Source organism: Leptodactylus fuscus, chromosome 11 (assembly GCF_031893055.1).
Source record: "Leptodactylus fuscus isolate aLepFus1 chromosome 11, aLepFus1.hap2, whole genome shotgun sequence".
NCBI lineage: Eukaryota > Metazoa > Chordata > Amphibia > Anura > Leptodactylidae > Leptodactylus > Leptodactylus fuscus.
Window position 1 is genome coordinate 324,407 of NC_134275.1, and position 15,363 is coordinate 339,769.

A 15,363-nucleotide genomic window follows, 5' to 3' on the forward strand; every position below is an offset into this window, starting at 1 on the left:
ATTGCCTGTCAATCATGATCTGCAGCTTTATATATCCTTAAAAGAATCCGTGCTAACACTTAGAGGTAGGGCTTTGTGCTTTTTCGCAACTTTATGGAAAATCTCAATCGAACATTAAAGTTCATTGAGCTGGCACAGTGGGAAGGAGTCATAGCTGATGCAGGATCCCTTGTCCTAGTAACTAACTACTGACTACAGGGAAGAAACTTGGGATGGGAGGAGGACGCCTGCACAGAAAATAACAATAACCAATAAAGTTGTGGTTCTTTGAAATTGCAAGTTTTTGGAATTAAGCTGTGGAATCCCAGGTGCAACAATATGCAATAACAATATTATCTGGATTCGGCAGCAGCTGCGGAGCCACTTACAGGGAGCCGAATGGTGTTCTTTTCTACCATTTATGTCACCTGCAAGTAGACATGCAAAGCCCATGCAGAAGTATAAAGTGAACGAGCATTTGTATGAATGCTCCTGCCTGATCCATGGCAGAACAACAAACAATACTTGGCTCCTTTGCCATAAATCGCATCCTTTACACCAGCATGAAAATCGTCTGTCGCCCTGTGTCAACCAGGGGTGTGCTGCAGACTATAATGGAACCTCAATGGGGTGGAGGACAAGCAACTAAACACAGCGGAACCTGTGTTGCAACATATAATCGAGTGAGTGTCAATCAACCCATTAGATCATTGATCGACGCTCAACATTGGCGATTTATATGCAAGTCTAAAAAGGGTTCTGAATGAGCAGGAAAACTAGAAAGCTATAGTCAGGTTATTCTTTATTAAGACTGCGAATATCACAATAAACCACACAAATAAAAAGTTACTTTCAAGTCCAGGTTACATGTGAGTGCCCGTCGTAACAATACAGTGCGTCACTTGTAGGTTTTCATGTGCCACAAACCATCGTTCAGGTAGTGGATGTTCTCAATGCCAATTCCTTTATTGACCTTCTCACTGCGAAAATAAAATGTACTATTGACTTTGTGTCACGTACGATAATGTTCTTCCTGCAAAGATACAGTCAGGAAAATCCTGTTGCACAGGGAGCTGGAAGACGCACACACCCATCTAAGACGGCTAATGGAAGACGCACACACCCATCTAAGACGGCTAATGGAAGACGCACACACCCATCTAAGACGGCTAATGGAAGACGCACACACCCCATCTAAGACGGCTATGGAAGACGCACACACCCATCTAAGACGGCTAATGGAAGACGCACACACCCATCTAAGACGGCTAATGGAAGACGCACACACCCATCTAAGACGGCTAATGGAAGACGCACACACCCCATCTAAGACGGCTAATGGAAGACGCACACACCCCATCTAAGACGGCTAATGGAAGACGCACACACCCCATCTAAGACGGCTAATGGAAGACGCACACACCCATCTAAGACGGCTAATGGAAGACGCACACACCCCATCTAAGACGGCTATGGAAGACGCACACACCCATCTAAGACGGCTAATGGAAGACGCACACACCCATCTAAGACGGCTAATGGAAGACGCACACACCCCATCTAAGACGGCTAATGGAAGACGCACACACCCATCTAAGACGGCTATGGAAGACGCACACACACCATCTAAGACGGCTAATGGAAGACGCACACACCCCATCTAAGACGGCTATGGAAATCGCACACACCCCATCTAAGACGGCTAATGGAAGACGCACACACCCCATCTAAGACGGCTAATGGAAGACGCACACACCCATCTAAGACGGCTAATGGAAGACGCACACACCCCATCTAAGACGGCTATGGAAGACGCACACACCCATCTAAGACGGCTAATGGAAGACGCACACACCCCATCTAAGACGGCTAATGGAAGACGCACACACCCATCTAAGACGGCTAATGGAAGACGCACACACCCATCTAAGACGGCTAATGGAAGACGCACACACCCCATCTAAGACGGCTAATGGAAGACGCACACACCCATCTAAGACGGCTAATGGAAGACGCACACACCCATCTAAGACGGCTAATGGAAGACGCACACACCCATCTAAGACGGCTATGGAAGACGCACACCCATCTAAGACGGCTATGGAAATCGCACACACCCCATCTAAGACGGCTAATGGAAGACGCACACACCCATCTAAGACGGCTATGGAAGACGCACACACCCATCTAAGACGGCTAATGGAAGACGCACACACCCATCTAAGACGGCTAATGGAAGACGCACACACCCCATCTAAGACGGCTATGGAAGACGCACACACCCATCTAAGACGGCTAATGGAAGACGCACACACCCATCTAAGACGGCTAATGGAAGACGCACACACCCCATCTAAGACGGCTAATGGAAGACGCACACACCCATCTAAGACGGCTATGGAAGACGCACACCCATCTAAGACGGCTATGGAAATCGCACACACCCCATCTAAGACGGCTAATGGAAGACGCACACACCCCATCTAAGACGGCTAATGGAAGACGCACACACCCATCTAAGACGGCTAATGGAAGACGCACACACCCCATCTAAGACGGCTATGGAAGACGCACACACCCATCTAAGACGGCTATGGAAGATGCACACCCATCTAAGACGGCTATGGAAATCGCACACACCCCATCTAAGACGGCTATGGAAGACGCACACACCCCATCTAAGACGGCTAATGGAAGACGCACACACCCATCTAAGACGGCTAATGGAAGACGCACACACCCCATCTAAGACGGCTAATGGAAGACGCACACACCCCATCTAAGACGGCTAATGGAAGACGCACACACCCATCTAAGACGGCTAATGGAAGACGCACACACCCCATCTAAGACGGCTAATGGAAGACGCACACACCCCATCTAAGACGGCTATGGAAGACGCACACACCCCATCTAAGACGGCTAATGGAAGACGCACACACCCCATCTAAGACGGCTAATGGAAGACTCACACACCCATCTAAGACGGCTAATGGAAGACGCACACACCCCATCTAAGACGGCTAATGGAAGACGCACACACCCCATCTAAGACGGCTATGGAAGACGCACACACCCCATCTAAGACGGCTAATGGAAGACGCACACACACCATCTAAGACGGCTAATGGAAGACGCACACACCCATCTAAGACGGCTATGGAAGACGCACAAACCACATCTAAGACGGCTATGGAAGACTCACACACCCCATCTAAGACGGCTAATGGAAGACGCACACACCCATCTAAGACGGCTATGGAAGACGCACACACCCCATCTAAGACGGCTATGGAAGACTCACACACCCCATCTAAGACGGCTAATGGAAGACGCACACACCCATCTAAGACGGCTAATGGAAGACGCACACACCCCATCTAAGACGGCTATGGAAGACGCACACACCCCATCTAAGACGGCTATGGAAGACTCACACACCCCATCTAAGACGGCTAATGGAAGACGCACACACCCCATCTAAGACGGCTAATGGAAGACGCACACACCCATCTAAGACGGCTAATGGAAGACGCAAACACCCATCTAAGACGGCTAATGGAAGACGCACACACCCCATCTAAGACGGCTAATGGAAGACGCACACACCCCATCTAAGACGGCTAATGGAAGACGCACACACCCCATCTAAGACGGCTAATGGAAGACGCACACACCCATCTAAGACGGCTAATGGAAGACGCACAAACCCCATCTAAGACGGCTAATGGAAGACGCACACACCCATCTAAGACGGCTATGGAAGACGCACACACCCATCTAAGACGGCTAATGGAAGACGCACACACCCATCTAAGACGGCTAATGGAAGACGCACACACCCCATCTAAGACGGCTATGGAAGACTCACACACCCCATCTAAGACGGCTAATGGAAGACGCACACACCCCATCTAAGACGGCTAATGGAAGACGCACACACCCCATCTAAGACGGCTAATGGAAGACGCACACACCCATCTAAGACGGCTAATGGAAGACGCACAAACCCCATCTAAGACGGCTAATGGAAGACGCACACACCCCATCTAAGACGGCTATGGAAGACGCACACACCCATCTAAGACGGCTAATGGAAGACGCACACACCCATCTAAGACGGCTAATGGAAGACGCACACACCCCATCTAAGACGGCTATGGAAGACTCACACACCCCATCTAAGACGGCTAATGGAAGACGCACACACCCCATCTAAGACGGCTAATGGAAGACGCACACACCCATCTAAGACGGCTAATGGAAGACGCACACACCCATCTAAGACGGCTAATGGAAGACGCACACACCCCATCTAAGACGGCTAATGGAAGACGCACACACCCATCTAAGACGGCTAATGGAAGACGCACACACCCCATCTAAGACGGCTAATGGAAGACGCACACACCCATCTAAGACGGCTATGGAAGACGCACACACCCATCTAAGACGGCTAATGGAAGACGCACACACCCATCTAAGACGGCTAATGGAAGACGCACACACCCCATCTAAGACGGCTAATGGAAGACGCACACACCCCATTTAAGACGGCTAATGGAAGACGCACACACCCCATCTAAGACGGCTATGGAAGACGCACACACCCCATCTAAGACGGCTATGGAAGACGCACACACCCCATCTAAGACGGCTATGGAAGACGCACACACCCCATCTAAGACGGCTAATGGAAGACGCACACACACCATCTAAGACGGCTAATGGAAGACGCACACACCCATCTAAGACGGCTATGGAAGACGCACACACCCCATCTAAGACGGCTATGGAAGACTCACACACCCCATCTAAGACGGCTAATGGAAGACGCACACACCCATCTAAGACGGCTAATGGAAGACGCACACACCCATCTAAGACGGCTAATGGAAGACGCACACACCCATCTAAGACGGCTAATGGAAGACGCACACACCCATCTAAGACGGCTAATGGAAGACGCACACACCCCATCTAAGACGGCTATGGAAGACGCACACACCCCATCTAAGACGGCTATGGAAGACTCACACACCCCATCTAAGACGGCTAATGGAAGACGCACACACCCCATCTAAGACGGCTAATGGAAGACGCACACACCCATCTAAGTCGGCTAATGGAAGACGCACACACCCATCTAAGACGGCTAATGGAAGACGCACACACCCATCTAAGACGGCTAATGGAAGACGCACACACCCATCTAAGACGGCTATGGAAGACGCACACACCCATCTAAGACGGCTAATGGAAGACGCACACACCCATCTAAGACGGCTAATGGAAGACGCACACACCCCATCTAAGACGGCTAATGGAAGACGCACACACCCCATCTAAGACGGCTAATGGAAGACTCACACACCCATCTAAGACGGCTAATGGAAGACGCACACACCCCATCTAAGACGGCTAATGGAAGACGCACACCCATCTAAGACTGCTATGGAAGACGCACACACCCCATCTAAGACGGCTATGGAAATCGCACACACCCCATCTAAGACGGCTAATGGAAGACGCACACACCCCATCTAAGACGGCTAATGGAAGACGCACACACCCATCTAAGACGGCTAATGGAAGTCGCACAGAGCCATCTAAGACGGCTAATGGAAGACGCACACACCCCATCTAAGACAGCTAATGGAAGACGCACACACCCATCTAAGACGGCTAATGGAAGACGCACACACCCCATCTAAGACAGCTAATGGAAGACGCACACACACCATCTAAGACGGCTATGGAAATCGCACACACCCCATCTAAGACGGCTAATGGAAGACGCACAGAGCCATCTAAGATGGCTAATGGAAGTTGCACAGATGTGACGGGCAGTGTATGAGTTACATAGCTCAATACAAGGATTCAGTTATCATTTCTATAAAGGGGGGGTTCATATTTTGGTGGGGAGTTCTACAAATACTTTATAGGGTTACTCTTGTATTAGTCATTCCTTAAAGGGGTTATCCAGTTTCTAAGATTGATGGCCATCAATATTAGATCTGTATTGGTAAGTGTAGGTTCTGCAGCGCGGCCCTATTGTAGTCTTTGGGGCAATGCTGCACTACCTACACACGTCACTACAGGCCACGCAAAGGATAGGCCATTAACCTTAGAAACTGGATAACCCTATAATGCCTTGGTACCGGCTATATGATAGAATGGGGGCTAGGGGCGCACTTCTACCTGTTACTGTAAATGGGGTGCATGTGTGGCGCTATCTTGCCTGGTTGATTTCGGGACTTCCATAAGAGTGAATGGAGAGAGCTGTGCAGGTGTGACCACGTCTCCACTCATAGTGGCCCGATCAGCAGGTGAAACAGAGGTTGAGGAAACCCCATTGTGGAGAAATTTAAGACATACCACCCCCCCCCCCCCATTTAGGACCCTCAACTACATGCCAGAGCAGAAAGCAGCAACAAAACATGGGGGCTCAGTCTGGAGGACCAGGCACACCCACATATTGCTGAACCCCCAATTCAGCTCTCTGGGCTGACACTGCAGGGGGGGGGGGGGATGTAACACCGCCACCAGGTTCAGCTGTAGGACAGAGACCAGAACTACTGAAAGGCCTGTTCAGCTGTCTGACAAATCCAAACTCTAAAAATAACAAAGAAGAAAAAAGAACAAATTCTTCCCTGAAACTTACATATCCTCCGCAGACATCTTCATGACCCCAACACACAAGGCGTGCTGCTTTCCTTCTGCCATTATCGCCTGATTGTAGAAGCTAAGGACTCACATTGAGATATACAGAAAATGAAAGGTTTCTAGATTAGTCTTCAGTGGGTGATCGCTTTGTTAATGGCTAACTCATAATGATGACAGAATAGGACGTTTCGAAGCTCTTGGCTCCTTCTTCAGCTTCGAAACGTCATATTCTGTCATCATTATGAGTTAGCCATTAAAAAAGGGATCACCTACTGAAGACTCGCAAGTTTTTTGTTTTTTAATATTTCATAATCACTGTCTAACACGGTACGAGAACAAACACTTTCCTTATACCATAGATTTCATATACAATATAGTTTACAATACACCAACGTCTGGACAGCGGTTCATTCCCCGTGTATCCAGAGAGTATAATCGATGGAGTAAAGAATCCAATGACGTTAATAATACACTCAGACATGACAATCACACAAAGAATTGCTTCTATAAATGTAATATACAGTATAGAAATCATTCACAGGCTACTGTAACTAAACGTAGTGAACCCCAATGGTGACCCTAAACCTGCTCTTCTACAATGACGCGGTTACTTGGGCTACTCAATGCACCGCCATGGACTGTAGATAAGACATTTCCAACCCGGGTGCGACCCGATGACGCAGATTCTCTGACACAATTGCTGACCGTGGCTTGGCATACTGCCTGGTACAACAAGCTGGGGACAAGTCATACAGGAGGTCAGCGCCAGGGAAACTGGCCTGAAAAATAATCCTTTTTTATTATTATTCTAAGACCCAAGCTCTGGGTGAGGTTTATTAATAAAGTATTATACCATGTGGGTGCATTATAAGGTAAGGGGCCCATTGTGGGTGTTATATATTATACTGTGTTGGAGACTTATAGTATAGTACCCTTTCATGGCCCCCACACAATATTAGGGCCACTAAGGGAGCATGCTGTGGGTACGAGGTGTAGCTTTAAAGGAGAATTCACATGGTGCAGTTAAAACTAAATCAAACACTGCGCGCAGGTTTCAATCCTTATAAATCTATTATTTCATGTCATGTAATGTTCAGTTATGTGAAGGCGTTACCTTGTTAGAACATTTTTAATGACGACTATTCAGAAAATTATTTAGGAAGCAAATGACCAATATAAGAAGAGTTCAAAGGAGTCCGATACGCAGTTATAGACGTCTATGGTAGCGAAAGGATACGACCACCTTGTCAGCGGCTGCAGGGTAAAGCTTGGCTCCCGGGGAGGTTAGACCAGGACACATGATATTTGCTCCACTCAGGACAAATTTTATGGCGCCTTTATCGACTTGCTGATGTGGAAGGATGAAAGGATCTAAAGAAAGAATTACAAAAATGTAAAATAACTCAATGCAAATCAAGTGGCTCTCCGAGCTGTCCAGGCCCCCTCAGCACCAGATGTACAGCAATTGGGATTGGAATCCAGCCATACACTAATGCCGACCTCGGCACATCGGCTCCAATAGCCCCTCGTTCACACCATACCTCCAGATAGGGAATATGACCCAGTACTTGCCAGCCGCAGAAAAGTACTATAGTATACTATACTGGTGCTAGCACAAGGGATTATGGAAATTGCATTGTGCTTTGTAACACTATGCATTTAGTTATATATTCAGACACCTGGACGCTATCTGCAGTAGAGCTATATAGAGATTAATTGCACGTCTTCCACCACAACTCCATTCATACGGCTGGACACAGGACCCCTGTTCTCATCACCGGTAGGGGCTCATCTGAATTAAATGGGGTTCCACCAAACAAAATATAATAGCACACCCCAAAAGAGAAAGTTAAAATAGAGGGGTCTGATGTCATTTGGCTTCATAGAATAGACACTGTCTGGTCATGGTGAGCGCACGCCCTCTAGTGTATGAAAATCAGTACTACAAGTCCCATAACAAATCAGTGCCAAAACCAACCAACACCAAAAGGTGTGAAAAGGTGAACTAATATATATATATATATATATCACAACCAATAACATGTCAATGTAAAATTCAAACACAGTAAGAACAGCAGATAAAGTTTCTCAACTATTAGGTCTTCTATAGCCGCTGACGTTACTCATACATAGATAGTTGGCATGACCTTTGCCCTTTGGAGGAGGAGGAGTCATAGAAGGAATGATATGGCCCACACACAGCCCTGACCTGGGATGACATGGAGACAGAAGGATTGGAGTAAGCCTACACCCTCAGAAGATCTGCACTTAGTTCTCCTTTAAACATTGAGGTCTCTTATAAGTTATTGCAGGTCACGCAGGTAAGTAGCGACGTAATGTGGGAACCACCAACAAGATATCGCGGTATTTCTCTAAAGACTGGTTATATCATTGTCATGGAGCTGAATGTCCAAAAAATCTTTGTCGTCAATCCTATTTTGTTTGTTAATTTCATATCATTCAGGTTAAGTCTATATGCAGATCCCACGTCAGATCCCAACTGCGTCATTGGTATACATGAGGCATAGCTGGACCAGACGGCAGATATTGTTATCAAACCCTCTGATAAGGGAGCCAACGTGGTCAATCTGGCCAACACACCTCTATGAGAAGGAAGTGTACAGGTATAGTTGGAGATCTCTACTTTGATACACCCCTCATTTTTGGTTATACAGGTTTGAATTATAGAGAAGAAGAACAGAGCATGTTTTGGGGATCCCTTGATCAGCTGAGGATGATTAGTTAAATCTTAAATGATCCCGAGACATTTTAAACTTCCTAAGAATTGTGTCAGCTCTCAGTTCAATGTAAGTGGGATAGATTTGGTGCCAGATTGTGTGCCGGAGACTCCAAAGCATTGAACATAGGGCAAAAGTTCACTTGGGCACCTACTTAGTATGGGACTTATAGTACTACTTTTCAAACACTAGAGGGGGTGCATTTACCACTACGAGGCTGTAGCAGGCGCTGTGTGTCTCTTATTGTAGCAGCACCAGAGCCGCGCTGCATTACGCCAGAGCCGCGCTGCATTACGCCAGAGCCGCGCTGCATTACGCCAGAGCCGCGCTGCATTACGCCAGAGCCGCGCTGCATTACGCCAGAGCCGCGCTGCATTACGCCAGAGCCGCGCTGCATTACGCCAGAGCCGCGCTGCATTACGCCAGAGCCGCGCTGCATTACGCCAGAGCCGCGCTGCATTACGCCAGAGCCGCGCTGCATTACGCCAGAGCCGCGCTGCATTACGCCAGAGCCGCGCTGCATTACGCCAGAGCCGCGCTGCATTACGCCAGAGCCGCGCTGCATTACGCCAGAGCCGCGCTGCATTACGCCAGAGCCGCGCTGCATTACGCCAGAGCCGCGCTGCATTACGCCAGAGCCGCGCTGCATTACGCCAGAGCCGCGCTGCATTACGCCAGAGCCGCGCTGCATTACGCCAGAGCCGCGCTGCATTACGCCAGAGCCGCGCTGCATTACGCCAGAGCCGCGCTGCATTACGCCAGAGCCGCGCTGCATTACGCCAGAGCCGCGCTGCATTACACCAGAGCCGCGCTGCATTACACCAGAGCCGCGCTGCATTACACCAGAGCCGCGCTGCATTACACCAGAGCCACCAACTCTGACACATATCTCAGTACTATGTGGAATTGTTGTAGCAGCTATTCCCTAGAACAGGAGCCGAGGTTCAGTATCCCTGCTCAGCTGGCACTTCTGCCTCCATCTCTATGTTAGTTCCTCCATAGCTGATCAGTTAGGGTGCAGATGGGAGAAGTGGAAGACTTACATTTGTGAAGGAGCCTCAGCGTTGGATAGAAGGGACCTTCCCTTTGTCTGAAGAACAGCAGCTCACCATTTACAGTTAATATTTCAATGTGTTCATGGCTGGGAAAACAAGATTGTCATGATGACTATGGAAAGAGTATCAGAGATATCCAGATAACATGAGCACAGGCAGTGCAGGTGACACATAACACTCCTGGCATAAACTATCTTTATTGTCGCCGTCCTCCGCTGGGTACGGTTACTCATATTTTGCTATAACATACAATATTTAGCAGACAATGACCAGCGCCATTATTATTGCTTAGCACATTATAAAGAATATAATTCCAAGGTCCCCGTCAGTCACTAAGGCTTTGTTCACACTTTTGTCATTTCTCTGTCATCTGTTGTATCAGACTTAGTGAGAAGAATAAAACCGCGCGCAACAGACGCCACAACAGGATTCATTATAAGTCGATAAAGCCCATCTGTGTCATTGGTATATGTGTAGCAATGGACACAAGCAATGCAGCCATGTGAACAAAGTCAGGCCTTGGCCCTATCAGTATGGGGTCTGAAAGGTAAGTGTGTACCCATTTGGTACTGGCGGTACCTCGGATCTCCAGACTCACCATCGAACTATTTTCACAGGGTCCTTTTTGGGCATTATCTGATTAAGCCATTGGTCAATCCCAGGGAACTGGTCATTCAGCTGGTTTTTTATGCCTTTTATTACAGACGTCTTTAATTGAATGCAATTGGATACATTTTCCTTTTCATCAAATCTGCAAGACCAAAAAAAAAAGAATGTTACTTGGTCAGCCGGTCTTAAAAAAAACAACCTGCAAATAAATGCAATGTTACAGTAGTCTGCTCTAGACACATTTATAGAAAACTCCTGTAAAGTCCCACAAACATTATTCCTACAATTTCCATTGCACTGATAGGCAGCGCTGGGAACAGTAACACAAGTCTGAACACATTAAACAGGAATTCCAGGGGGTGGACAATTTGCTCTTGTATAAATGTTCAGGTATAGGAAATGTTTCATGGACTGCAAAATCTGTGCACACAGTCAGTCTGGGAGAAGACAACCCTGGAGATTCAGATTGCAGAAAACCACTACCTAAATACCATATACATAGCATAGGTGTCACTTTACAAAGAACCCCTTCATTCTTCTGACCTGTACGTTTTAGGATGGGTTCACATTGGTTTGATCTGCTCTTCTGTTTCATTGTAAGAACGAGTTGAGCTAGTCAGGTACCACCCTGTACCCCTCCTTGCTGTTCAGAGCTTTTAACCCAGCTGTGAACCTACCTAAAATACCAATTCTTTGACCGCTGATCCACATATAAGCCATTAATGAGTAAAGTGACCATTGGGTAGCAGTATATACAGTCCTATGAAAAAGTTTGGGCACCCCTATTAATCTTAATCATTTTTAGTTCTAAATATTTTGGTGTTTGCAGCAGCCATTTCAGTTTGATATATCTAATAACTGATGGACACAGTAATATTTCAGGATTGAAATGAGGTTTATTGTACTAACAGAAAATGTGCAATATGCATTAAACCAAAATTTGACCGGTGCAAAAGTATGGGCACCTCAACAGAAAAGTGACATTAATATTTAGTAGATCCTCCTCCTTTTGCCTCTAGTTGCTTCCTGTAGCTTTTAATCAGTTCCTGGATCCTGGATGAAGGTATTTTGGACCATTTCTTTCTACAAAACAATTCAAGTTCAGTTAAGTTTGATGGTGGCTGAGCATGGACAGCCCGCTCTCAAATGATCTGAAAACAAAGATTGTTCAACATAGTTGTTCAGGGGAAGGAGACAAAAAGCTGTCTCAGAGATTTAACCTGTCAGTTTCCACTGTGAGGAACATAGTAAGGAAATGGAAGACCACAGGGACAGTTCTTGTTAAGCCCAGAAGTGGCAGGCCAAGAAAAATATCAGAAAGGCAGAGAAGAAGAATGGTGAGAAGAGTCAAGGACAATCCACAGACACCTCCAAAGAGCTGCAGCATCATCTTGCTGCAGATGGTGTCACTGTGCATCGGTCAACTATACAGCGCCCTTTGCACAAATAGAAGCTGTATGGGAGAGTGATGAGAAAGAAGCCGTTTCTGCACGTACGCCACAAATAGAGTTGCCTGAGGTATGAAAAAGCACATTTGGACAAGGCAGTTTCATTTTGGAAACAAAGATTGAGTTGTTTGGTTATAAAAAAAGGCGTTATGCATGGCGTCCAAAAAGAAACAGCATTCCAAGAAAAACACTTGCTACCCACTGTAAAATTTGGTGGAGGTTCCATCATGCTTTGGGGCTGTGTGGCCAATGCCGGCACCGGGAATCTTGTTATAGTTGAGGGTCGCATGGATTCCACTCAGTATCAGCAGATTCTTGAGAATAATGTTCAAGAATCAGTGACGAAGTTGAAGTTACGGCGGGGATGGATATTTCAGCAAGACAATGATCCAAAACACCGCTCCAAATCCTCAGGCATTCATGCAGAGGAACAATTACAATGTTCTGGAATGGCCATCCCAGTCCCCAGACCTGAATATCATTGAACATCTGTGGGATGATTGGAAGCGGGCTGTCCATGCTCGGCCACCATCTAACTTAACTGAACTTGAATTGTTTGTCCAAAATCCCTTTATCCAGGATCCAGGAACTGATTAAAAGCTACAGGAAGCGACTAGAGGCTGTTATCTTTGCAAAAGGAGGATCTACTAAATATTAATGTTACTTTTCTGTTGAGGTGCCCATACTTTTGCACCGGTCAAATTTTGGTTTAATGCATATTGCACATTTTCTGTTAGTACAATAAACCTCATTTCAATCCTAAAATATTACTGTGTCCATCAGTTATTAGATATATCAAACTGAAATGGCTGCTGCAAACACCAAAATATTTAGAACTAAAAATGATTAAGATTAATAGGGGTGCCCAAACTTTTTCATAGGACTGTATATATATATATATATATATATATATATATATATATATATATATATATATATATATATATATCCCTACACAGTGCGACAGTCATTCAGAGCTAACACTAGCAGATGGTACACATCCCTTTAATAAGGGAAAGGGTAACATTTAATTGTGAATGTATTCTAAAATTCTTAGGAGGAATGGCACACTATGAAAATTGATGGGGGGGGGGGGACAGAATGGTTATTGTACTGAGAATACAAGGATTTACTAAAATAGACATGACAGACCCGAGTCCACTTTCCCAGTATGTGCCCCAGTACTGGAGAGATTGGTGCTGTTAATTTTGTCACTGATATCTTGCTGCTGTCAGAAGGACAGGCCTTACCGCTCAGTGTCATCGCTAGGCTGTGAGGACCGGCCCCCTCATTGTACGCTAACATAGCCTTGTACTGTCAGAGGAGACGTTCCTTAGCCCCCCTGCAATGACGCCCCGCTGGGTCTCTGACAGTATAAGGACAGGTGTAGCTCACAGCCCAGCAATGAAGCTCAGCTCTAAGATCCGGAGCCCTTCTGACAGCAGGGAGATATCAGTACCCAAATCTACAGCACTGGGGAATATACTGGGAAAGACGACATGTCAGCTGCCATGAATGGTCCTCTTTAAATTGATGCCATCTACTTAGCAGAACACCGCTGGTCGGCTCCTGGCACCTAATGGTGAAGTGGAACATGCTAGAACAGCCCTCCATTCTTATTTAAAATAGACCCCCACGCCAAATCATGCCATGATTAATAAGGCTGTCATGAGCTAACCCCATTCATGGCCTTGCCCCATTACTGACACATTCCCTCCTTACAGGATAGGAGATAAGTGTTGGGGGTCGGACCTCTGGGACTCTCAATGATCAGGAGAATAGGAGCCCCAACATTTCTCCCACTTCCTCCCTATGAATGAGATTTTGGAGATTGCAGTCATAGACATGGCGCTAGTTGGGAGGGTGGAGGAATTTTAGGATCCCATTCTTCTGATCGCTAGGGGCTCCGGCAGTCACAGTGTAATGGCTCATCCCCTTCTAGATTTGCTAGCAGGCAGGGAATACAAACATACTTAAGGTAAAAGCCTGGCAGATCTTCTCGTAGCTGAGAGTTTGCTACAATTGTTCCCAGGGCAGGTGATAATCCAGCATAGTATCAGCTTTATACAATGGATCCCTGAGTGCAGGCTATGGGGTTATCTATCCAAGGAATAGATTGTGGTCATTCACTGACAGCAAGCACAGGTCTAGAGAATGGGGACACTCCTATATGGAGCAGAACTGAGCCTGCCCCCCTCCAGCTAGGTCACCACATGCATGCCCGGCCGGGCTCTACATACACTTACAGCACACAACACAAGACATTCAGGCACTCACTTCTTAAACATGCTGATGCCTTCAAGGGAGCGATGGCTACTGGGTATGGAGGGGTTAAAGGTGAGCGTATCACATCCGGTGCACAGAGCACTGTGGCCGTCAGACCACGCCGGCTCCTGACACCAGCCTGCCGGAAGTGGCGTCACCAGAGCGGAAGCCGACAACTACTGGCGGAAGAGATCCGCTGGGGGCGGGTTATTAGGAGATGGTTGCTATGGAGCCGTTCTGCGCGTCTGACAGCTGTTATATAAAAGGTGCACTGCCTTAGCTAGCCTGCAGAGGGCGGTATTCAGTCACAGAGAGTGCGGCCATGTAGAATGCCATGTAGAATGCCATGTAGAATGCCATGTAGAATGCCATGTAGAATGCAATGTAGAATGCCATGTAGAATGCCATGTAGAATGCCATGTAGAATGTAGAATGCCATGTAGAATGCCATGTAGAATTCCATGTAGAATGCCATGTAGAATGCCATGTAGAATGCAATGTAGAATGCCATGTAGAATGCCATGTAGAATGCCATGTAGAATGCCATGTGGAATGTAGAATGCCATGTAGAATGCCATGTAGAATTCCATGTAGAATGCAATG

The 15,363-nt window shown here is 46.9% G+C and overlaps 1 protein-coding gene across 1 annotated transcript; it reads right to left on the minus strand.

Annotated features, from left to right (window-relative positions):
* Nucleotides 1–764: 764 nt before the first annotated feature.
* Nucleotides 765–14,889, minus strand: MCTS1 (MCTS1 re-initiation and release factor). The gene is made up of 6 exons (XM_075260219.1): nt 14,773–14,889; nt 11,037–11,189; nt 10,427–10,524; nt 7,883–8,016; nt 6,644–6,711; nt 765–959 (listed from the first exon to the last, which is right to left on the minus strand). Exons 1-6 carry the CDS (start codon nt 14,781–14,783, stop codon nt 878–880), a joined length of 546 nt encoding a protein of 181 aa, XP_075116320.1. The 5' UTR covers nt 14,784–14,889; the 3' UTR covers nt 765–877.
* Nucleotides 14,890–15,363: the final 474 nt, after the last annotated feature.

Excerpts from the sequence above, each read along its gene's own strand:
- MCTS1 (XM_075260219.1), bottom strand. Across the intron at positions 10,525-11,036 it reads CCTGTGAAAATAGTTCGATG|CCATGAACACATTGAAATAT; the intron begins GTGAGTCTGGAG and ends TTGTTTTCCCAG. Across the intron at positions 960-6,643 it reads AAGATGTCTGCGGAGGATAT|TGAGAAGGTCAATAAAGGAA; the intron begins GTAAGTTTCAGG and ends TTATTTTCGCAG.